Source organism: Acanthopagrus latus, chromosome 9 (genome assembly GCF_904848185.1).
Source record: "Acanthopagrus latus isolate v.2019 chromosome 9, fAcaLat1.1, whole genome shotgun sequence".
NCBI classification, from domain to species: Eukaryota; Metazoa; Chordata; class Actinopteri; order Spariformes; family Sparidae; genus Acanthopagrus; species Acanthopagrus latus.
Window position 1 is genome coordinate 22,135,060 of NC_051047.1, and position 25,850 is coordinate 22,160,909.

A 25,850-nucleotide genomic window follows, 5' to 3' on the forward strand; every position below is an offset into this window, starting at 1 on the left:
GGTAAATATCAAGCTACTGACAGAAACTGTTTAGCTAAGCTGAGCGTGAAGTCTGGAAACAGAGAGAACACCTATCTTTGGCCCTGTGTAATGGTGACAAAAATCTACCTGCCAGCATCTATAAAGGTCACCGATCAAGGTGTTATTTAATTTGTAGGAACCAAAGTGTAAAAGCTAACCTAGGACATGTTAACCTAGCTTCATACATGCATACATATCTGACATATCTTCATGGTTGCTGTCATACTGAGTATTGTCCATCAAGTCAAACACTTGCTTCGATATTGCAGAAACATAGTTAAAATCTACGGATGCTGCTTACCGAAACACATATCTCACATCTTGATCAGACTTTTTAATGGGCATTCAATGTTTCCTGCCTCAATCCCCTGCCACCCCTTGCCGCGCGCAAGTGAGAGTGAACAGTCAAGGTCAATAGCTGATAACACTCTTAACCCGATGGTGACCTCGTGGCGGCTTGTTTCACTTGAGGGACCTCACCGTGGTGGAGGCAATTTGTCATGTTCGCAATGTAACCGGCAATTACCCTGAATCCTTATAGGCATCATGTATCATTGACTCTCGGCAACTATCTGTGGACCTCACGAATCCCAGCTGATCCAAACAGGCCAAACATAGCCACCAAATTAGAATTTGACCTCAAATATGAAGAGGTTTTTCTTTCTCTCGCTCGCTCGCTCTCTGAATGGAAAAATGATGAGGACGCCAGACTGAAGAGAGTGTATTAAGCAGCAAACCCCTAACAGGGGATTGTCAGAGAGTATAATATTGAGTCTTTGTTATTTGGACCCACAGGGCTCAGTATTTGGTCAATAATTCATTGCTCTTTATTCATTACATTTTTAATATTTTATCACTATCATTAAACCCCATCATTCACTCTTCCTTGATGTGCTTGTAATCCTGAGAAGGGCAACCATCTGTTTATTGAGCCGCTGCTGATGAAGAAGCGGAGAAGATGATGTGACCAACGTGATGATTATCTGCGGGCAATAAACTTTATTTTTTTTTATTTTTTATTTTTTTTAAATAATAGATGTAGGAAAGATATAGAAACTCCTGACAGCTTTCACCATTTTTCACACCCTTGCCACACCGCCTCCTTCCTTTCCTCCCTCCCGTACATCCTCCATACATCACAATCGCATATGGGTCTAAAGTGGGTCAGCCTCATACTCTCCTTTGCTCAGTGAAATAAGAGCATCCACATTCATCATTGTGGTCTAAGGTCTTTGTTTCTAGACACAATTATCCCTAAACAATGGCACTTGCACAAAGATTTCTTTTCTTTCTTTGGCTTTGGAGCGTTTACAGATTGCAGGATATAGTATAAATGTCTGGCTCGGAGTGAACTACTTTTGGCTTTACTTCAAAGATGTAAAAGTCCATTGGCGAGTTTTATGATCTTTAAAATACCACATTTCTTTAACTTCCTGCAGTAGTATTTGGTTGCAGTACTGAAACATGCAGGCATTTGACACCATAAAGAAATACCTTGTAATAACATTCTTTCTGAAATAACTTATTCACAGACTGTGGTGAGTGGAATTTCATCGCAAAGTGAGCATTATAAACTCATTGTAATCTTTCAGATGTAACGTTTATGAAAACTACTGATAGATCACATCTGTACATGTCAGGCTGCATACCATCTTGACATGTTATGTCACATTCACGATCTCACGTTTATGTCTCGCCAGTGACCATATTCAAAGATTGTGTGTGACTGAAAATCTGGAGATTTTCTGCTTTATTTTTGACTACAAAAGCAGGTGTTTTTAATGACTTGGCTTCTGGACAGTTACCAGCAGTGTTTGTGGTGACAAAAATCGGTAACTTTGAAGAGTAGTCGGGACATCTCTAGCCAGATGTGTGGCAACAAAAACAGTTTTTTATAACGAGACCTTGGGACAATTACCAGCAGTGACTGTTTGTTCATGAAGGTTCTCAGCCATCCAGGTCACGGTAATTGTAAGTGCTATAACTGGACTTGTTTCAGTTTCTTGAAGATGTTTCACTGCTCATCTAAGAGGCAAATTGAGTTCTAACTACCTGGAGGGCAACTGCAGGCTTTTAAACCCTCTAAGGAAGAACCAGATCTGAAGAAGCCTCTTGGATGAGAGTTGAAACGTCTTCAAGAAACAAGTTGTCCAGTTGTCTATGATACAGCACTTAGAAGTGTTCAGACTTCACCTCGACCCCGCATAGCACGACAGTGTTGTCACAAAACAAAATCTAAAATTGAACCTAAAGATGGGAAAACTTGCAAAATATCCGTTCTTTTGCAGAGGCGCACATTGCCAACACGTTGCAAACTCCCTCGAGGCGGTATCTTTTATTGGTTTCAGTCTGTCTTTCCTTCATGGCCACCCAACCCTGAGAGATGCCAGAGTTTATTATTAGTTTCTTTTGACATGTCTTGTATGATGCCTTGGACGTCGATGGTTGGATCCGAAAGGAACCTGCAGCTATGATGCCTGTCACGACTGTGTACAATAGCAGCACTGCTGTTGTAGGTGAAAAGATAAAAGGGAAATTAAATGCAGAGCATGAGTCAGTCGGTGAGTATTTTGTCTATTTCTACATAATAAACTGCAATGTTTGCAGAGCAGGGATCCGGACTGGCACACTGTATTACACCAAACAAATTGAGCCTTTAAAATCCTGACCCGACCATGACTTCGCCTGCTTCTCAGGGACACATCTCCAGCCAAAGCCAAGAGACATGACTAACAAAAGGAAATACACTTGTCTCCTCTGTTACATCAGAGCTGAGCCAGCAGGCTGCCTCACTGTGTCGCTCCGGGGGGGTCGAGTCTTCACCATGTTGTCGTCATGCCTGGCTGTGAGGGAACATTTCTTCCCAGACAGAGATCCAATCTGAACCGCGGGGGGAGAGTCCCCTCAAGGCTACAGCGCCACAGACGACACACAAGATGGCGAATGAGCGTCCACAGGGCAGAGACGCAGTGCGTTTTGTTTCGTTTTTTTTTTTTTAACTAACAAATGAGAGGTGTGACCAGCCGACTTTGTTCAGTTTCCTGCTCTCACCGTGGCCTCCCTGATTTTTTTCCATTGTGCACTTCATTTGTGCTCTTCTGATTTCTGATTCCGATTTCTGATTTCCTCTGTGGCCTGTGAGTAGGTCCTGCCAGAGACAAGGGAAGAAGAGGTGCTTTTTCAATTAGATTTCTGACACATATGCTGAGGGGGTGTTGATAGTCAAAAAGTGTGAAAACGAGGGACAGCTTCCATTTGTGACCTTCACACAGCCCTTCTAATCAATGCCATCCAGTCAAGGTAACCTTTCTGAGTAAAGACATTAAATTATTCTTAGTGTCTAACTTAATTATTCTGAATGTGATATCAGTTTCTCTAAGCCTGTCAACGAGAATTGCCTACCTTAGCTTTCTTTTGTATCGACAGTTACGATGTGCATTTGAGTGTTTTTGTGACATCTGGTAAAATAACTCATATTTTGTCACTAAATAAAAGTTAAAGCTGCTGTTTTTAATAAAGCAATCATGAATTGGCTCTAAATTCCAGTAGGAGTCAGTGTTAGAGGGTTTGTTCAGTAACCCATGTCTCTCCTCCCCCTGCTCATGCATTCGTCAGACCACTCAGCATTTATTAATGTGTGTCACTGGCTGACATACCATATTGAGATCCCTACAAAATGTATCACTTTACATAACATGTGTAAGATCTGACCTTCATATCGGGTGCTAGAGGGGATGGAGATGGAGTTACAGAACCATTGCATAGTTTTGACAAGGTGTCTTGGCGTTTCAACATTTGTAAGCGTGACACTGCTGGATAATTTTAAGGAGGCCTCCCAACAATTTGAAGCTGTGTTTTTGTCAACAAAAAAATTACATTTTTGATGGGAAACTGGGACGTGTCAAGCGGTGTTCGACGTAACCGCATGTTTTTTTCTTTTACGAGATCGACCTCGAGACTTCTTCAGCCATGTCTGTGGCAACCAAAACGGGTATTCTTAGCAAAAACATGATCTTTCTCCAATATATGTCCAGTATATGTCACGTTTTTGCAAACAAATGTCAGTTAAGTGTTACCTAGCATGAGTTTTCCAGCAGCTTTATATCTGAGGTCAACAGGGAATTATGCCTCTCTGGTTTCACAATGAAGTACTGTTTTTGTCAAACAGCAAGAATATTTGTATGTATTTTTCACGAGAACATGAAATATAAAACATTAAATGTTTTCCTTGCTGGCGTGAAAGCAATTGTGTACTCAGTAAATGTTTAAGTCCAGTTTGTGACAAAGTATTTAAGGTTTAAAGAAAGAAAAGAAACATACTCAAAGAAGAAAATGGTTGAATATTATTATCATTTATACCAACAGTAGTGAGGTGTGTGAGATCCGCAAACAACGAGGCCAAACATCAACAGAGCATAAATCAATGTTCCACACTTTGATGCACTGTTTCTATTTTAAGGTAGGGTCATAAACATTGAACCACTGGCTTTATCCCATCAATCAATACTTTATAGAGTCTTGAAATCTGTCCTTTTATGTACAGTAGCAGCATCTCAGTGAATGAATCAGCTGTGGCTATAAAAACATCTCTGGCGTACCTGGAAAATAAATGCCGACAGTGGAAAACATTGTCAGACTAGAGGAATCCGCAGTAAATTACAAGGTATGCAGTTTCTGTTGCACAGACGACTAAAAACTGAGGTAAGGTGATCAAAACAATCCATTTTCTCAAAAAGTCAGGACTAAAGTGCAAACTGAGGACTGACTCTTCCCATGTTGAAGAACATGTAAATGGGGGAGTAACACCACCTGAAAACCTCATAATTAAATCAGATTTATATAACCTCAAGAACTCTTAAGGCATTCTTATGCAAACCGGGTACAATAATGAGGCCCGACAGTTATTTAAAGTAAGTTACTCATCCAGAACCACAAGAAGTTCAGAGGAAAATAGATTTAAAGGCGCCTTCTAATAATTCATATTTGCACAATGTTGCGTCAGACCTTGAGTGACACAGTAGACTTCTCAAACACTCTGACGCGTTGCATTTCTTCCAAGGAGTCACCCAACTAAAGTATGCAGTGCAGCTTGGGAAGTATTTTCAAAGGTGTATTAAGGTAGATTTTGGTGACAATGAATGTTTGCAGGCTCAGCTCAGTCGGTTTTCGAGGGTTCAAGTTTAGAAACTAAACCGTCTGTAAACTGGAAAATAAGTTCTTAATAGAGTCATACTTTATTGCGAATGATTCCAGTTCCTCATCCTGTACGATTGAGAATGAAATTTATTCAAACAGTCTCATTCAGTGCACATCAATTTGATGCAACACTGCAGCAATCATCCCTCATTGACATTCAGACGGTCTCACGTTTCCATCTCTAACATCATTGGCTCTGACAGTTCAAGCATATTTCTCTAACAGATGACATCATGTGACACAGATGACTTCACTCCACAACCCTGGGGAGTTCGGTGCGCCGCTGAACTGGTACGCCAACACATTTATACCTACAATATTGGCTTATTTCTGTCCATTTGCTCCGACACGACTGTAAGTGAAAACCCATCCTAATGGGGTTTTATGACATGTCAATCTAAGTCTGACAAAGCCAGGAAGTCTCACGGGAACCTAATGTGTTAATCTAAATGATTTAAGTTGTCATCAGTGCTGACCGCCGCAGACAGACATGCCTTGAAATATAATTACAGGGTTGCTGATAGACTGACATCCCAACTATGACCATTTACTACCTTGGAAATGGCACTCGTGAACATTTAGCATCATTTGCATAAAAGTTTCTCCTCCTAATCCAGTTTTATACTCAACGATGCTATATTTATGTTTAACGTCTTCTGCACACAAAAAAAAGAAAAACACATTTAAGATGACAAGCCTGAACCATACCCAGCAGCCTGTTCACACTCCCAGACATCAAATACAACAGCGGTCAGTGGCCCAGGCTTCCAAGTTTGACACAGTTGTCACCCTATAGCATCACTTCTTGTATCACCCCGTAGTATAAAGGGTAAATTGACTTGTATTTCTGAAGCGCTTTACAACACTTGTCACATTTACCTGTTCACACATGGCATAGGCTGCCACACAAGGTGCCAACTGCTCAACAGGCACCATTTGATGTTCAGTATCTTGCTCAAAGGTACAGGAAGGAACCAGCAACCTTACGATTGCTAGACAACCCGCTTTACGTACTGAGCTACAGCTGCTCAAACATGTATGGCAGTATAAAGGCAGGAAAAGTCCAGTATGGTGATGGCTAGAGTGGTTTTACGGGTCATACACTGGACTTCCCCCCCAGTGACTGGAGTTCGTACCGCTTGTGTGGCCAAGGTATGATCTTTTCCAAAACCTGACCAAACCACACCGTCATACAGTGTCATAAAATGTTAACTGTTTTTCTGCAAGCTTTATTTTGAAAGTCTTACCAGACATTGGGTGTTACTCAGGATTGCTAACTAGACCACAGAGCCATTCACATGCACAGCTGGTGTTACTGGGATAGGTGAGGCCTCAGATTTTGAAGCGTAAAGCAACATTATGTAACTTTAAAGTAACAGCTTCAGAATCATTTTGATGGTACAGTGTCTAGTAAAAAAAAAAGTGTTAGATACATGTTTACTTCAACATATGAGTTTTCAAGACCTAGCATCGTTACGACGAGTTTTGTTTGCAGTCAGCACCTACGTTACATCTGACAAACTGTCACAGAGCTTGGGGTGAGAACACATTGCAGCCACCATAGCCATGTTGTGTTGAAATACACAGTAGAATTTAAAAAGGCAAAACTCTACAGATAGAATGTCACCTTGAACAGCGTGCTCGCTGGCAGCAGCAGGTGTGCCATCAGTGTGGGATTTTTTTTTTTTCTCTTTTGATAAACTTCGACAGAAATGTGACACATGGGATGCTACAGCGTCTCAGTCAGCGTTGAGAAACACTTTGAGTGATAATGTTTTAGGTGGTCTCGATGAATTATTTTCAATCTACCTCCAGGTGCTCAGCTGTATTACCTCTGTCAACACGATAAGGACCAAGAGATCCGAAAGTACTGCTGATCGTCTGGATCAAAAATGCTTACTTCACGAATGATAACAATATTTAAAACTGACGTATGTGACAATGTTGTGCTCACAATAGATGACATGTTGAATGTCAGTTGTCTGTAATCCAAATAATGCGATCACATGACAGTCATGTCATATTCTCCACTCGGGTGTCTCGTGCTGTTATGTGTTTACATCACAGAGGAGATATTCTCAAAGTCATTTGCCTGAGGACTTGGGATCTGTCGATATCAGGCATACAGCAGGGATACAAAGCGGCACATCAGGTATGATGTATTGCGCAGCTGGTTTTATCTTTTCATGAGAGATCTGAGACGAATCCATCGTGTGGTCGATGTCTTTAATGACGGATGTGATGCAGTTCGATCCACGCGTGTTTCTGCATGATGTGACGAGCAGATGACAGACAAAATTCATTATGAGTCTCCACCGCATGGTGAGAAGATACAAAATATGACTAAAAGCAGAGGCTTGTGCTAAGTGCACATCAACAGGGGAATAGCTTGTCAAAGAGCCTCCTCTGTTCTCACACCAGAAATCTAAGAACATCAGGCACTTTTATCTTTATTCTCATAGCCCCTGAGGCCAACTCCGCGGGTTATCTGAATAAACTACGGGGGCTTCCTTCCATACTGGTAACGTGCAGAATGCCCTTCCTTTGAAAAAAAGAACACAGATATGAAGGAATTCAGTCACTTGCATAGAACTGCGCACAAAAATGGACTTTCGCAAGTGTGATGTTTAATTTTTTGCAAATTCTAGTTTTTACTCGCAAAACTGCACCAACCAACCAGTGTGAAGTCATAGTATTTATTTCAAAATGCTTGTTAATCTTATTAGCCCTAAATATCCCCAAATTCCAAAAACAGCGTAGTAACAATATGGTGCTCAACAGAGACGGGAAAGAAATACTGGCAAAACAAATGTTACGTTAAAATGAAGGCGGATGAACAAATTCGCCGTTGACACAAATCAATTATGACTTATAAATGGATTCCTTGAACAAAGGCGGTTATCACCAGTACTAAAAGGTTAGCTGCTGTTTTACATGGCTCCTAAAGAAAGAATTTCATTAGTTTGGGTAAATTGAAACACGTCAGCCCCCAAAAGTACGCTCATCCAACACCCAACCCATCCACAGACACTTTCAATATTTAATTAATGCTGCCGCCTATCTTCAACTAAGGGCTGTTTTCAAAAAAAACATCCATAAACAACAGTCCCCCGACTCAGTAATTTCCTGTTAAAAACGAGGTTGCATATCTGCGTATGTCCTTCTGTCTGTCTAATCTAACCTCTATCCACAGAATCTAAGCGCTCGTACGCAGGAAAAAAAAAACAGTCAGCATCCCTGAGCAGTTTGGAAATGGCAAAATGGAGGCATAACGGTATCAAGCCAGCCTGACTGTGGCTGCAGACTCGCACAGCAATCTCCCCTCCACCAAATCCCTGCAGCACAATTCAATTCCATATCACTGCAGGCCAGGGCACCCAGCACGTAATCTGACAGCCATAAAAGGTTGGCAGGGCGGCGAGCGTGAGGACACTCGTTCAGGTCCATGAAATAAAGGCCACCCCTTGCATGTAGACTGATATTTTGCACTCGTAATGATGACTGATTGATTGGTGATAATGTTAATTGAGTATTTTTGCACGTGATTGGCCATATTCACATGTGGACTACATTTTTCACATGTATATTTTTGATCTCCCGATGTGAGATCGCAGGTTTAAGTCATAGTAATTCTGTCTCTCATACGATTAAATTTGTACCAAACATGGTGCATAAAATCAAGTGAAAATCGCTTCTTTACACATTTTCACATGCATTTGGCTATTTTTACATGTGAACTAAAATGTTTCATGTGAAAATAATACAACATCACACATGGGTAATACTGTATAATAACAATAATTAATAAAAGTCAATTTATAGTTCTTAATTGTCTTATTAAAACACACAGTGATCACTGTTATAGAGTCAGTAAAGTATCGCCTCCTCCTGCTTATGTGAGAAATGTTCTGGCATCCCTATCCACTTCATCCAATCAGAAAATCCTCATGTGGATAACAATCTCCACGTATAGAAAATGGCATGAATTCCACATTTTAAATGCAGTTGGCTAAATCCACACACAAACTAAAATTTTGAAACGTTAAAAAAAATCAGGATCTATCTCAAGATAACCTGATGGAGGTCTAAGTACCGAAACACTGTCATCATTAAACTCAATTGCAAGTGAAGTGGACAGCGTGCATCTCTCAGTCTTCTCTTACGCACCTGTCGCTCTTAAGGTGTGCAAAAGCAGCACTGTGAACATTTAATCAAAAAAAAAAAAAACATCACATGTCATCTATACCATTAAACAAGTACAATAATTCCCACATAAGATATTTAAAGATTCACATATTAGGCTTTTTTTCACATGTCCAAAGCAAATAAAATAAATTGTGTCTTAAAGTGGCGAATAAAGCAAAGTTAAAAGCAGCAGTATTAGTAGCAGTATATATATATTTTAAAAAAGGTAACCCTGAAAGTGATTTATGAGCAGTGAGATAACACGGACGTCTCTAGCCGGATGTCCTCAGGCAGGACTTTCCCAGATGCTCTGACTCTTAACGGCTCAGTCACCTCTGGTGTTTCCTCTGGACTGTCCTCGCCACGAGCCACCCTGAGGACGCCAGCCTGCGTGCAGTCCAGTGTGAGCCGCAACATGCACGGCCTTAAAACCTTACAATCCTTCTTCGAAATCAAATAGAAAATGCAAAGACATCCAGCGGGGGTGTGAGTGTTCAAAACACGTTTGTTAATGTTTAATTAAAGTTTGCAGAAGTTCAGCCAAACTCGATCTCAAAATAGTTAAATAATAAATAAAAGTTGCATTGAAGCATTTGGAAAGAGAGCTTTGCTTGAGAGAGCGGAGGAGAGGGAGTAACCTTAATAAGAGGAGATAGGGTCATTCATAGCTGAGTGATAAACACAGTGATGAGCTGTAATGCGTCTGAAGGGCGCTTTCTCTGTTCTCAACTGCAGTAATGAAAGCACCGGCACACCTTGACTTGAAATGTTTAAATGAAAGTCTGAAATTAAGGTGCAAGGATTTAAGCAAAAAATTGACAACAACAAAACAGGATGTTTTTATTTTTTTGCAATATTTCAGAGACAAATTCGCACAATAAACCTTAATCTGCTTAAAAATTGATCACAGCTGCAGAAAACAATCCTGCACACTGCTGTTACATGTTAACTCTCATGTGTTTATGAACAAACAGCCACTGATAAGAAAAGATATTGTTATGTGACATGCTTATGGTGTATGCACAGCTTTTGAGATTGTATTTATGAATAATTATTTTAATAAGATTCATTTTAAATGGGTAAATTATGTTATACGAGTTTTACCCTCCACTTAATCCCTGATGTCACGGAATTAATACATATCAATTGTACTCACAATGCAAAAAAAAAAAAAAAAAAAAAGATAATAAGTAGCATACACAGTTTTAATTAGTGATCACATACACTGCATGTAGTCGGTATATTCATGAAACCCCTACATAGTTCACCTGGGAGTCTCCAAATAATTGCAAATCATGCTAATAAATGGTCTAAATTAAAATATAACCCCCCGAAAGGAAATTGCTTTCTTTACAGTCTGCAAGCATGTGGTTATATCTGCCCCCCCACTCCCACAGTGGCTAAAATATGTGGTGAGTTTTTGTGAAAATCAGGACTATTTCGAGCATTAACGTATCCCCCGTACCGCTGCCCAACCGGAGGCTTCCCCTGAGGAAGCTGCCGAAAGCCCTAATAAGACAAGGAGCGAGTCTGAGATTAAAGAATGAATATTTAACATCTAAAGTGCCTTCAAACTTTAAATTCCCGTCCGACCTCACATTCTCTACGATGTCATGATCAGGCTCCGCCAGGAACAGCTCCCGGCTTTGAGGCCGAACGGTCAAAGCGTGTTATAATAATGTCACGTGACGCACACTCGCCCAAAAATACCTTCTTCCCATAAACTTGAGACGTGGTTGTAAAACAGCGGGTAACATCTTTCTCAGCATGCCCCCTGTGAAATGGCTAGTTTAACAATTTGAGACATTCAGTCCAATAACACTTGGAAAGTCTAGAAGATCTGAACAGTTCAATTGTTTCACTCCAATTCAAGTTAGAAGGGGGCAAAACCAGATGATAGCCACTTGGCGGATGTGTCACCATGTGTCGTAAATACAAATCCCAGGTGTCTGTAAGAAGATCACTAGATATTTTGTGCATGCTAACTACAAACACACCATGTGGCATCATGTTTTTTTCTTGGAAACGGACATCCAAAAGTAAATCATGTTTTGCTGTGTGGCAGTCAAAGTTCGCACACAACTCAAGCAGAGAGAATACGCTACGGTCACCTGGCTATGTGCCAACGGCTAAACCTCTGTCAAAACGGGCTGACTTTGCTTATCATCTTTGACAATGTTCTTCATCTCAGCATGTCGTACCAAGGCACTTCACTAAATGATGCAAAATGTCAGGGGATCACCAACGGGCCATCATCAAGGAGACGATCGATATCTGCACCCAGTCGACAGCTGATTGACTGACAGATCAACACTGCCATCCTTAAAGTCACACCTCTATCATGGCGAATGAAAATACACCATCGACTGGTATATCTCAGAGGGTTTTCTACAGAGTCACCCAAACATGAAAACAGTAACCTTAACAATGAGAGCATCACTTCTATAATGTTGCTTTTTCACAATGCTTTGTTCAAGTTAACTAAGTAGTTTACGTTTCAGAACCAAATGAATCAGTACTTCATTGAGTTTACTTTTCTGGACACTGTTGGACTTATTCTCAGAAATAGTGGGTTTGGCAGAATCATCCGGAATGCTGCCGAAACATATTCCCTAAAGCACATAAGAGTGCTCTCAAATCACATCCTCCCAGCTCATTGTTGATTATTTGAAATTCAACACCGCTCAATTCCGCTGGAATCTGGGGCTGTTACAACATAACCGCGGGAGTGTATCCGACTGTCGATCCTTCATGAATTATAGTTTGACCCGCACGGAACTACAGACAGACAGAACTGTTCTACAACCTTTAAGAAGCAGCAGGCCAGCGATGGATTCAGTCAGCGGAGACTTGTGCTGTGCTGCCAAGTGTTGTCCTAAAGTTTACAAAGATATCGTATATAGGGTTGAATTGTGGCAAAAACTGCACATGATTTCTCAAGAGTGTTTGAAGGTTGCAGAACCCTGATTGCTCCCCCCAAAACTAGGATTCTGTGCAACACTTGCCAGCATCTGCACCTCCAGGTAGCTCTGACTTTTTCTTGGCCTTTCGGTCTCCACAAATCTTTCCCCTCTGTCTCTTTCAGCCCAGTCAGTCTCCATCGCCAAAAGTTAATTTCTTTATACTTAAAAGAACAACAGTAAATCTAATTTGGTCATTGGTATGACAACAACCTAATTGCCAGAATAAATGTTAACTAGGTCTGTTTCTGCAAAACCACAGATGAATCAAATCTGAACATCTTCTTTATGTTGCAATTTTGTGTTTGTTTCGGTTGATTTGCCATTTCTCCTCCGTCAAATTGCTGTGCTTATGCTCTGCTTAGGTTTTTGCACAAAAAAAAACTCTTTGGTTAAACCATGATTTGGCTCAAATACTTCTTTTGGCCACCATAAAAAATGGCTGGAAATATCCCCAGGTGTCCTTCAAAATATTCAGTAGTGTAATCTGAACTATGGTCAGCTGTTTGGCAGCCTTGTTAGCTTTTGATAACACATCCACCATCCCCTCCACCACCTCCTGCTGCGACAGGTGGCTAATAATAAGAATGTAATGTGAACGTGACGTGCCGTGTTTGGTATAAATGTCACCCTGGGACGTATCCGTGGTTTGAAGAATATTAAAAACCTGGTGACTCATTGTTATTTGTTGTCTCTTCCATGAAATCAAGTTTACACTTGAGAAAATGTGATGCCAGTGACAGGGCCGTTCAATGCCAAGGCACGGCTTTGACAAATATTCTTAATATAATGTAAAATTCAATTGAAATAGATTTTTTTTTAAGGTGTATAAAATGTATTTTGCTGCCTCCCCCGTCCATAGCAGCACACTTATTGCTTTCCTACAGTGGTGCCTCCTCCTGCTTCACCTAACTGCGGGCATGATAACCACCATACCCTCATATGACCCTAAAAAATCTGAACTATCCCTTAAAAAAACAAGGAGACTTTGGTCTGAATACTTCTCTTGTAGCTTACATAAAGAGCTGATACACACATAATAATTATTCTAATAACGACATGACTATAAGTGGGAATACCAACAAGAGTATATATATTATTCTTTAGTAGTATTATTCAGGATTATGTAATCATGTCAAATAAAGTCAACACTGATGCTTTAAATAGAGATAACCTGCCTTACAGTGATTTACATATTTACAGGTTTTAGGTTTGGGAGACATATTGTGCTCGTGTTCGACTGGAGGACTGCTGATACAAGCAGGATCCCCAACTGTCAAAAGTTCCCTATAAAACAGAAAGCTGATCCATTTCAACTCAGCACATTCCAATTTATATTTCTCCCTCACAGCGTGTCCTGTCCTCCCCCCGCTGTCACTCCGCTGTCCGTCTTACAGTGCTTTTCGAGCTGCTCATCCCTATCGTAATGACCTCCTCGGGGACCTGGAGGCGCTGTCTGCAATGCTCCGACTGTTTGGTGAAGGACTTCGCCACTTCGTGTGAAACAATAAAGAGCGGTGACAGAGCGTGGTGCCGACTGTCCTCCTCTTTTTTTTTTTTAAAAAGCTCCGGTGGCAGAGTTGCGTGGAGAAAAAAACCTTCACGATGAGATGAAAAGGACAGTAAGTTGCGGGGTGAAGCCCTCTCTCTTGGTGCGATGATGGGGTGGGATGGGGAACAAAAAGTCTCTTTGATAGCGAACTGTCTTTGACAGCTCCTCATGTTGGCCGGTGAAATGTATTTCCTCGGGACAGAAATGTGAGGCAAGTCGTGAGAAAGTGGAGGAAGCTAAGATTCATGCTTGGAAGTGTCAATAAGGGTAAGTTTAGTATCCAGTTAAAGGGGCACTTCATAGTTTTGGAGAAGAAATGCAAACTCAGAATTTGAATGTTTACAATATTAGAAGGTAATAACACAAACTCAGGAATATTTGTTTTATTCCATGACTGAGTAAACAAGCTGTTCTCAGGGGCAAATAAGGTCCCCACAACAATGTTTGAAGCTAGAAAAGGTGGCAGGGTTCACCACATACTGTACAAACAAAGTAAAACAGTATGGAATTTAGTTGTTTATTTGGATAATTAAGTCATGAAAACAGACAGTTTGTTTACGGATAAAAATCAGTCAGTGAAACATCCAAAACTACGTAGTGCTCCTTTAATGATTCTGTCATTGACTGAATTTATGCAAATAAAGGAATCTGTTTCCAAATGTTGCAGCTAGAGGCATTATTTCACGGAATATATAGGAAATGAATCGATGTTTATATCTCCGGTGTAGAGCCAGTGTCTTGTTATCGGAAGGTCACTGGTTCGATTTCCCTGGTCTGCAGTGTCCTTAGGCAAGATACTGAACCCCCAACTGCTCCTGATGTGCTGGTCGGCACCTTGCATGGCAGCCACCACCATCAGTGTATGAACATATGTATGAATTACAATTACAATCCCTTTGGACAAAAGCGTCTGCTAAAATGCCCTAAATGTAAATGTATATGTCTAGCTGTATATCAAGCTATAAATATGACATCAATTAATAAACTTTGTGTTTATAGACAACAAGCTAGAAGATATAAAGGCAATATCAATGATTTAAAGCAGATGCGTGTGCATCTGTTGGATGAGGCTGTGCTTAAAGTTCCTCTCTGCAGAACCATTTCATTCTAAAACTGATGTTTCAGTGCTGCAGGCCTTGCACTCTGTGGGGAACACTAAAACATTGCATGCCTGCTGAAGTGGAGTTTATGAAAGAGCGGTGCGTTGAAGTTTTCCTCAATTTATGATATGTGGCCTCGACTCCTGTGCACTTAGATAACCACTTTGGATGTGCAAATATTTCCTCTAGTCTGAGCTTTTGTCCCACAAGCAGAAGGCCCCCGACTTTTCCAAAAGTAGCAACTCCAGCGAGGAAGCACACGCCTGTTTTCCACCTTCGCGCAGTCACTTCTGCGGCGATTAAAATCCAACAGAATCATTGAAAACAATTAGAATCACGTCCAGGCTGTCATCTGCCTGACATGTGGCAGCCCCCTCTGGCTTCAGCTCCACAACTACTGGTCTCTCTTATGGTAATAAAACTGTCTATTTTTGGGATGAGGTTGTGACAGTAGCTCCGCGTGTGACTCTGCCATCAGTCTGTAACGATGGCATTAATTGGTTTGGAAAACAACAATGTTCAGTTGTCTTTTTTTAAAGCATGGCTGGTGATAGCTGCCCCTGTGGACGCGCTTATTTGTGTTTGTGCTTGACATGTCTCAGGGAGATGTCGGAACAGGGGACGACGCATTAGAGTAGTTGAGATACTGCTCTTATTTGACACAAACAACGCCTAAATGCTGTTGAAAGATATACTTAGAAAAAGTAGCAGTTTGACAGTGTAAAAATAACCTGTTAGAAGCAGAAGTCTACAGGAAGGTATTATGAATGTACTGAAAGTAAAAGTTTGGAGTAGCGATACAAAGTATGGCATAAAAAAGGTAAAACTCAAGTAACTCAAAGTTCTAAATAAAGATGGAGCAGGTCACAATTTTCTTGTTCGTATTTTGTCACTTACTGACTTACTTACTAGTACTTACACTGTCCCAAATGTTCCCAACAACATTTCCAGTGGCGACCTCTAGTGGCCGTGGTAATGATTAGAGGAAGAGCAAACCAAGACATACTTTGGTGTGCAGTGGTAAACCAAAAGTAAACAGATTATTTCAACTTGCTAACCTACTGAAGTCATGTCATGTAGACAGCATAGCTGCAGTTGCATATGTGATGTATTTACATTGGTAACTAAGGGTGCGTAAGTGATTTAATAATTTGAACCCTTGTGTTCACGCAAATCAAACGAGCTGGACTTGGGGGTCAAGTGTACTAGGATCCAGGGCCAATGTCAGATAAGTTTAACAAGGAAGACAATTCCCATGATCCCACGGTACCTCATGACATCATCCAACGACGACTTTCCATTTCAGGTACAGTACAGTACTCAGCTCTTTTTATTACTCTATCAAAAATGAGCTCATGAATAGGGGTATTGCTAAAAAAAAAAAAAAAAAGGGGGTGAACAATATATATAGGTAGTAAAATAAGCAGAAATGGTTTCGGTCTCTTCATATTGTTCGCTTGTGTTTTCCTCATAGATGCTGAGACTATTCAGAGATGTACCTCGATGCAGGGAACTCATTTCTGCAAACCTCCGAGACCCCGACGTTCCTTTTTTTGGCCGTTCGAACAAAACAGGAATCACACGCGGAGAGAGAGGAGGAGGTGAGCAGCCCCTCCAGGCCTCATAAAAAGCAGCATTAAGCTTCCCTAATTAAAGTGAACTCTCCCCCTTCTGAACAGTGAGCGTGACTTCTGGGACGTAATAGAGCCTCCTCAGGTCCTCTCTCAGCCTCATATCGGGCTCCTGCACAAGCTCCACTGCCGGAGCACTGCAGGCTACGACAATCAATAAAGAGCAACTTCATGAATAGAGAATATCTTCTCCACTATAAACAGGTACTATTTTCAACAGGCTGGCCGCGGCAGAATGTCTTGATTTAAATGCATTGGATGCTGAATGACACCATACCTTACAGCTGTAAAAGGTAATCTGTAATCCTCTCTAATAGCCTGGAGAGAGGAGCAGCAAACACAGATCAAATGAATTACACAAACGTCCAGAGCATTAAAATAAGGAGCATTATTCAAGTCCGGTAATGTGGCATATCACGTTAATGTTTACTGTCTTCCCCAGAACGCTGCTTGTTTTTCCCGTTCACCTTGTGGGCCGCTGCGCCACGGTGAGGAAGACATCAACCCGAATGATAAACAACAAACACGAAGCTAAGCAAAACAACAAAACCATACCGCAGGCTACATAATCACCTCCGAGATTTTTTTTTTTCTAACAAACATTTTCTTGTAAGTTGTGTGAAGATGCCGTTTTGTTTTTGTCCCATTTGAATTTAAAGTTGTGGATCCTTGTGTGAGTTTTAAGTTAAGGCCAAAGTGCACAATGGCTGACTAATGAGGCTCAAATACAAGACGGGGAAAGTGATTACACAGTGAGACACTACTCAAGACCTAATCACTCCTCCGATTACGGTCGAGTAACTTCTTTCTTCTTAGTCACTGAATCAAACTTTTTTTTCCCCCAAATTAACTGTCCAGTCTTTTCAAGAAGTGCACTGAGTTTTGTGTGTTTTCGGGGAACATAAATCTGTTCAGAGCAGACACTGTACTCACACATGGATTCATGCTTCAGCTATCAGCTAATTAAGGGGCAAATTTAACCATCAAATAAATTAATTCAAACACATTTTTGATCAAATAAAGAAAAGCTGTGGCTCAGACTTAATTATAAGATAAAACATTTAAAAGTAGCTGCAAGGAGCTTTGATTTTGTTTTATTCTGGCGGCCCCTGTGGACGACGGCAGTATGAGCACCATAGCAACAAAATGTCATTAATTACCTTACATATCATTACTTTATATGAACTTGTGTACGTTTTGATCTGACCTGAAGTGAGCTGGTGTCCTTGATATGTTTCAATTGTATGTGGGAAACTTGCTTTCGATAGATGAACTTTTGGTTTTCCATCCTCATGGAACTTAACGTACCTGCACTCCTTGATTAGACTAACCGAGTGCACTCTGGTGTACAGACCTCTGGCCTTTCAGCTGAAAGCTCAACAATGTTATGCTATATTTTTTCTGATTCATCATCCTTCTTGTTGATCCACCTTTTATTTGCTTGGTTCTTTGCAAGGAAATACAATAACGTCCACTACAAGCACCCCCATCATCAAGTGTCTCAAAGATCTTGTCCTCGCTAGTGTATGTTTGTGTTGAGAAAGCGACTGAATGAATCAGTAGGCATGTCTGTGGCATGAAATACGTCCTATCTGCCTCACAGTGTCTACAGGAGCTGGTTCTCCTGCTGAGCAGCGCCTGGTGGGTGAGCCACTTCAACTGAATAAGAGCTAACAACAATTTCCCTGTGCTGTTCCACATCATGTAGTTAGCTGACAATAGGTGTAGTGCTGCCAGAACTGTGGCCCGCCAAGTGTTTTTCATCAAGGCAAAAGAAATTTCAGCTTGCATAATCCCACTGCAATTGGTTCAACATCCAATCTCGTAAAAGACATAATAAAACATGCCTGAGATTTGGCCCATCCGTCTAATTTTGGCACCTCTTAAGCATCCTTTCTTGAAGCACCTCCCAGATACACTTCTATAAAAATGAAGACAAGTCAGAGTCAGCCCGAAATTCCACCAGATCCATGTTCAGTCCGGTTCCGCCATGGCAGGAGAGCTTATATGTTTCACTCTAGTCAATGAGTTTACTTCCACTGGCTCCACTGTGCTCCATATCTGCTCCGTTGCAGCTCCAAATCCAAGCACTTCTAATCCTTCGGTCGGGATTCTTCTTCTTGTCGGTTTTATAACACATACCTATCACTGGGGTTGCGTGTGAAATGAAGGCCAAATGCTAAGTATTCTTTATAACTTGACTACTCAACCTTCAAGCACACCTTAAAAGGATATTCCGGTGTAAGTTTAATCCATGGTCTAACACACAGTGACACAGAGTAAGACCCCCCCTCGAGAGATCAAGTTTGCAGACCGCTAGTTTACTTAGTTTTAGCAACCTAAGAAATGACTGCACGATAACAATACATTGCAGTATTATCTAGAGCAGACAGGAAGGAAAGAATGGAATTGAGCATTTCTAACCGGGCTCGGTAATCGATTCGCAGGGACTTCCCCACAACAGGAAGCTGCTGCAGGAGAGTGGTGAGATGTGTTCACATTACAATGGCAATCTGGCTAAGCTAGCGAAGGTTTGATGCCTCAAACTATGTGCTGGGACCCTATTTGTACTGTTGCTGAAGTTTGGTGCTGTTCTGAGCATTATTTGTGGCTTTTTGATGGCAGTTTCTAGTTGGAGCAGTGTCCTGTGTCACGATGTGTCAGAACATGAACTAAACTTACACCGGAATATCCCTTTAATGGGTCTTGGTTGGACGGCACCGCAAACAATGGGAAAGAGTTGCTAATAACAACACAGCATTTCAGGCTACATGTAGGTGCAAAAGCGTCTTTAAGGTTTCCACTGGTACATGTGTGCATGTGGCTCTTCCTGACAGGGGAGTTTAAGTGAGCACAGCGTGAAACCACATGTGTGCGGCACTCACTCACTCTCTTAGCCTAAATTTATAATGGTGAATAATACAGATTAAGAAATCCAAGTCCAAACCTTTCTGAAAACGATGATGGAAGGTTTTTTTTTTTTTTCCTCTCTCTCTCTCTCTCTCTCTCTTTTTGCGTGAGTGCTGAACACATCGTCGCTAGGCAACGTCTGATGTTCCAAAGCTTGCCCAGGTGTATAAGAGAGGTTACAGATATTATTCAAGTTCTGCTGAAGCATGAAGCCGATGCTTCTTACTGCTTCAGCAACTACTTGACGTGTTGAAAATGACATCATTTTCTATTCTGCTCTCGTACCACAAAAAAAAAAAAAAAAAACCCTAATGATATCCAGTATTTAATTCAGGGCAGACAGGCATTGACTACAGCTGTCATGAATAACGGCAAAGACAGGAGAGCACATTACTCTCCGATGCCATTATTATAGATATTATTCCGTCAAAACCAGCAAGTCCTTTGGTCGTTTGTCCAACAGAATCTAATTGCCTGCTGTGATTGTTTGTGTTGCCTCAACGACTTGGAGCAGATAATAAAGAATGCAGATGAGATGTTTGATAAATACTCAGAGGTGATGTTTACCCTATCGGAAGGGAGGGGGGTTGGCATTGATTTCTTCAGTTCTTAAGCCTAATTATTCAATTTCATGTATGGCCACCCGTCTCCCAACTGCTGTTAGGGGGTTAATAACACGTAGAGGTGGCAGAGTGTCGACTCGCTGATTTGGTGAATGCTCTATAAACTGGACTGTCTCCTTGTGTGCTCAGGCGGTTGTTTTTTTTTTTTGTTTGTTGCTAATTTATCAAGGTTGGATTTTTCATTTCATTTGAATTTAAATGGAATTGTTACTGAAATGAAATCAAAGAAATAGCTAAAAAGAAAAGCTGATCATACAGTCGTTAGAATAAATTTGGCAGTGTTTATGTCAATGCAGACTGTGGATATCTGAAACTGTATCTTTCTTTGAGTTGCAAATTTTGACTCCTTTAGCTTCAATTTGATATTGTGAAAATGCCGTGCTTACGCACAAAAAAATACTTGGTTAGGGGTTCGGAAACAATCATGTTTCGGCTTATCTGATTCAGCCGGCATGAAAACAGCTGGAAACAAAACCAACATCCAGTTTTGTTGCCACAAACATGTCCCAACTCTCCTGAAAATGAGCCACTGGTTTCACGCTTACAAATCAAAATCAAATCTTTTATGTAGCCCAAAATCACAATCACAATGCCTCAATGGGCTTTACGATCTGTACAGGGAACGACATCATGTGTGACCCTCGACTCAAGCGAGGAAAAACTTGCCATGTCGAGGAAAAAAAAATTTAGTGGGGGAAAAAGACAATGGAAGAAACCCCAGGAAGAGCCACAGAGCGATCCCTCTCCCAGGACGGACAGACATGCAGTGACAAAGGCAGGCTTTTGCATCACCTTGGCTTAACTGTGTCTCGGCCAACAAACAGCACTTGAATTACCATATTCCAATTAGCTCCGGTGTATCATCTGTTTCACAGTTTTAAAATGAGTCACTGATGCTGAAATGTTTGACGTAACTATGACCAGTTTTTCTGCTTTTTACTCAAAAAAAAGGTCAGTGGGTCACAGAAACAAATGTGCGTACCTGAAATCCAGTGGCCCTTAGAGGTAAGAAGCACATCTATCACTGGCTCTCTATGGCCCGCTTATCTCACCCTGCTGCCCTGAACGCCCGTATCAGCTGCCAACATCCTTTTCACTCTGAAAGTGGATTTCAAACTCTTCCCTTCACTAATTACATTACCGGATGTTTCTCTGAAAAAAAATATAATTATTTTAGAAGTGTGATGCACAACAACAGATTATTAATTCTCACCTCGGATTGTTTCTACATGTGGAAATGCAGGTTCCCACCTAATTAAGGCAGAATAATTACTTTGAAAAGTTATTTAAGTGTTGACGTTTGATCTGTCTGCTCTGCTCAAGCTTCATTAAGCGCTCTGCCTCTGCATGTGAACAGGTGATGATATAGCAGACGCAAGGCGCTCTAATCAAAACAAAGCAGATCCGTCAACAGTCGAACTTTTACAAAAAGTTGTCACTCCTGAGTTCAAAGAGTGTAGTTTCTATAACGTTCACTTTAATTGCCCTGTAAACATTGTAGGCTGTGCTCTTGTGTACCTATGATTGCAGACTGCAGCTACATTGTGTGGAAAATATTAACATGCAACGATTTACATACTTGTACTTTCACACCAACTGTTCTGACTGCAGAACTTCCTGTCACTTCACTTTTTACAAATCGCAAAAAGCTTAAAGCTGCACAAAACAACATTTTTTTTTATATTTACAATTGCTCCAAAGCATTATCAGTACAACCAGTAACAACCAGTGGGTTCCCCTGGTCAGGACGACACATGGGGCAGCTCTACCAGGCTGGACGGCACTGGAGAGGCAAGCTTTTATGTGTACTGTGTAAAGTTGAAGCTGGAATTGATGAAGCCAGAGATTAACACCATAGACTCAGGTCTGCCCTTAGCTTGTTGTTTTGGTTTCTTGTGGTCTGACAGATCATTTAAGCCTGCTTTTCAGGCTATCAGGCAGGCAAAAAAAAAGTGTTTTATTTTGAAAGGGTTGGCTGCCTAATGGTGACCAAAATGAAGCCTCGCATAAAGTACATCAAACAACAGCAGTCAGCTTTATGTCCATTTGTTCATCACCTAACAAATCAGCATAAATTGTTTGCGCTGCAACTGTTTCATGAAATCAAAATCGCTACTCAATATCGAGCTCTTTGGATTGTTAATTACCTCTACTGCCTGTTAGTCCCTGATAACTCCTCCTTGATTCCAGCACTGGGTGAGCACTTTTTACAGTCTGTATGGCAAAACTATTCAAACTCACCGTCAGAAGAAAGCAAACCAGTCTCAAAAGCCCATTCACCTTGATGGAAAATTGGCATTTTGGTGCCTTAAAATTTTTTCACAAGTATTTTCCCAGTCTTTTCTCATCTCTGAAGGACAGGATGGGCATCAACACAGAGGTCTCACTGAAAATAATAAGAGCGCGCCATTTGTATTTTTTTTTTTTCCACGATGCTTTGACGGCACTGTTTGCATCGACGTATGAATTTGTTCATTGTGGGACTTCCTTGTGCCTGAACCCTGAACGGCACACAGTCCTCCAGGTTGTCACGAATGTTTAAATTAAATTCCACTTAAAGTTGCATCACGCACCCAGCGGCACCACAGACAAGCACTTAACTTAAACTCTGACAACTTCTCTTTCATACGCACTCTTTTTTTTTTTTTTTGCAAGGTGGAGTTCAGAAAGAAACATGAGGGATATCTTAATGCAGCAAAAACATATTGGCAGGACTTTGTGTCCATCTGCAAGGCCACCTGAAAGTTTTGTGCAATTGCGAAAATCATCTGAATGTGTATTCATCAGAATCCATCATGACTCAATTCAAGAACAGAACACGAAACATCACTTTAACAAGAAAAGGAGGCCGCGATGAGCCCCGGAAATGTGTCGTGTCCATCACACACTGGCAGAAGGTTGGAAAAAAAAAAAAACATCGTAATGGTGGTTCAGCAATCCACAAACTGGAGGTCAATCACACATACCTTCCTTGCAGCAGGAATTTAAAAAAAAACTGAAGGTAAAGCCTGGTCTTTGACCAAACTCCACTGCAGAGAACAGAAAAATAAGTCACCCATTCATTTATCAGTCAACTGTTCCCTCACATTCCTTTCTCGACCTTATCACAACAATACACTTTCATTTTTTCAATGTTTCAAAGCTTTTTCTCCAAGTTTCTGTTTTGTCCTTGATGGCAGAGTCACTGGTGAAGTGAGAGCGAGAGACTCAGATGGAGTCCTGAGAAGACGTTTTTTTTTTTTTAAATGCTTGTTTTACAATTCTGAGTCAGAAATCGCTTTTCATCGCACATATTGCGAGTTATGTGAACTAGTGCACCTCAAACCATCACGCAAATCGTTTCGTGAATATAGAAGTTTCATCCGAGATATTACAACCGATGCAAAAAAAATAAGGAAACACTCCCCCGAGTGTGATCCTTTCAGTCTGCAGTCAAGAAGCCTAACAGACCTCTCGCATGAACAACCTCAGTTCTGTGAGAGTGAATCGCTTTAACGGAATGCAGTTATTTTTTTTTTTTCTGTATAAGCGTCAGTGAATAGGGTCTTCTGTCAACCCCTTTAGGCTCGTTTTCTACAGTCATCCATACAGTATTTTACCTTATTGACGTTTTTCAAAGCAAACCACAGCCATTTAAATGAATTTCTTTCATAGACCGGTCCTAGTTTTTTTTTTTCATTGCCTCTGCCCTGAAATAGACATTTTCATTGATCAGACCGTTTGAGACACTGCCTCAGCACATGAGGAAAACTTTGAAACCGAAAGAAGGCTATAGTGCAATAAGGTGCCGTCAGAAAAAAAATGATCCACTGTGAAGGATTTAAGGCCGTAATTGAACAGCCAAAATAATCTTTTTCTCAGAGCTTAAACACCTTAAATAAGAATCTTTTTGGTTTTCATTAACCTTAGAATGAGTTTTGCATATAGGGTGGCCATTTGCTTCACATCAAAAAGGAGGACACTTTACATACACAGGGAAACACAAGCAGTTGGTATGAGCCGCTTTTAAATTCTAATATGTTTTTCCACCAGATTACATAAAGAGCCCTGCGATAGACTGGCGACCTGTCCAGGGTGTCGTCTGCCTTCGCCCTAAGTCAGCTGGGATAGGCTCCAGCCCCCCCGCGACCCTGCAGAGGATTAAGCGGCGTACATATAATGTGTACAGATGATGGATGGATGGATGGATGGATTACATAAAGGTGCACACACATCCCACATAGCTAATAATAAATATACAAGATACTGCTCATGACAACGTGCCCTTCCAATTCAGATCACACAGGTCTAATAAACATCATACAGAAACTGTTCTTAATGATTTTATCTGGATAAATAAAGGGTAAAAAGGAAAAATACAGCACCTTCTGTTTCAGATGTGTAGTCTTTGCCTATACATATGAGTGTCTGAGTCCATCTGTGACCGTGAGTCCTCAAGGTTGCTTCATAGAGGCTGGACAGAGGGTGGTTGAGGCAGGCCACAGAAGGCCTCAGCATGGTGGACCTGTAGCATCAACAATGAAACACAAGAGAAATCACACTGATTAATCAAGCTGAGACACACAGCCTCTCCTTATCCATACTTGTAATTAACATGAACAGGACAGAGTTGTATGACATTCTCACCTGGAGTTCAGGCAGCTGGACACAGGCTGGGTAGAGGTGGTACTGGTGTTTAACAGCACGATAAACTTTAGTAAGTTCTGCAGCAGTGATTTTGTCATCCTAAGTGATGAACATTAGTGGAAAAAACTTAACTAGAGAGAAGAGGCACCTGCTGCACTCCGATTGTTAGCTCGATGCTCGTTAGTGCTAGCATGTCTGTCGATAGCTGCTTTCACTTTGCTGTGTCACTTGACACAATGTACAAAAAAAATAAAATAAAAATGATGAAACTCATCCCTTCTACTTTTTGTCACAAGCCCGTGTTCTTTTGCCCAGTCAGGGTTAAAGGAGGTCTTTCGCTTCGGCATTTTCAGAATTTCAGTCCAACAACCGACGTTAGCTAACGTTATGTCCACTGTTGCTAAGAGCTTGATTGACAGCCCGGTGGTAGCAACTGCGCGTGAGCGGGTGTAGTAGCGAATCAACGCATGGCTCATTTTAATATTCAAATTAGCCATGTGTTGATAGGTCGCGAAACGAAAATGTAACCAATGAAATTCCTAATTTGACACAAATTTTAACAAGGAAATGTGTCAAAAGGCGGACCTTTTTTGTTGTTGTCTCAAAATGAGGGATACACCTAATGTGTCTGGTAAATCTAAAAAAATAAATTAATTTAATTTAATTTTAAAAAAAAGTAGTGTATTTCAAATCATAGGTTTATGAAGAATACAAGACATCAGAGTAATTTATTTATTTAATCATTTTAAAATCACAGGGCAAAACAAATGATGGGGCCACTCTGCACTGAATGCTTCATCTTATTTAGATTCAACTATGTATGTAGTCTCTCCAAATAGCCAACAATAAGGGGATACAAACACTTGCTCTTTTATAATACTGGGTGACTCAAATTGATATTGTGGTAAAATATTTAATTAAATAAATAAATGCCACCATAATTGCAAAAATGATAAAATATACATTTAACAATTAAAGTTAATTAGACTGATTGTGAACAATAATAGATATATTTCATAGATAAAATGTTATTTTTTTCATCCATC

General features: G+C 40.8%; 1 protein-coding gene across 9 annotated transcripts in view; it reads right to left on the reverse strand.

The window, feature by feature from the left end:
- lrp1bb (low density lipoprotein receptor-related protein 1Bb) overlaps window positions 1-25,216 on the reverse strand; it is a 338,212-nt gene extending 312,996 nt beyond the window's left edge. For all 9 annotated transcript variants that reach the window (XR_005076787.1, XR_005076788.1, XM_037108848.1 and 6 more), the window contains exons 1-2: window positions 24,805-25,216; window positions 24,543-24,682 (exon numbers count right to left, since the gene is read on the reverse strand). Coding sequence is in view for 7 of the 9 variants with exons in the window: in XM_037108848.1 (XP_036964743.1) it covers window positions 24,543-24,682; window positions 24,805-24,902 (238 nt within the window). In the remaining 2 variants the exon portion in view is untranslated. The remainder of the gene's footprint in view (window positions 1-24,542; window positions 24,683-24,804) is intronic.
- Window positions 25,217-25,850: the final 634 nt, after the last annotated feature.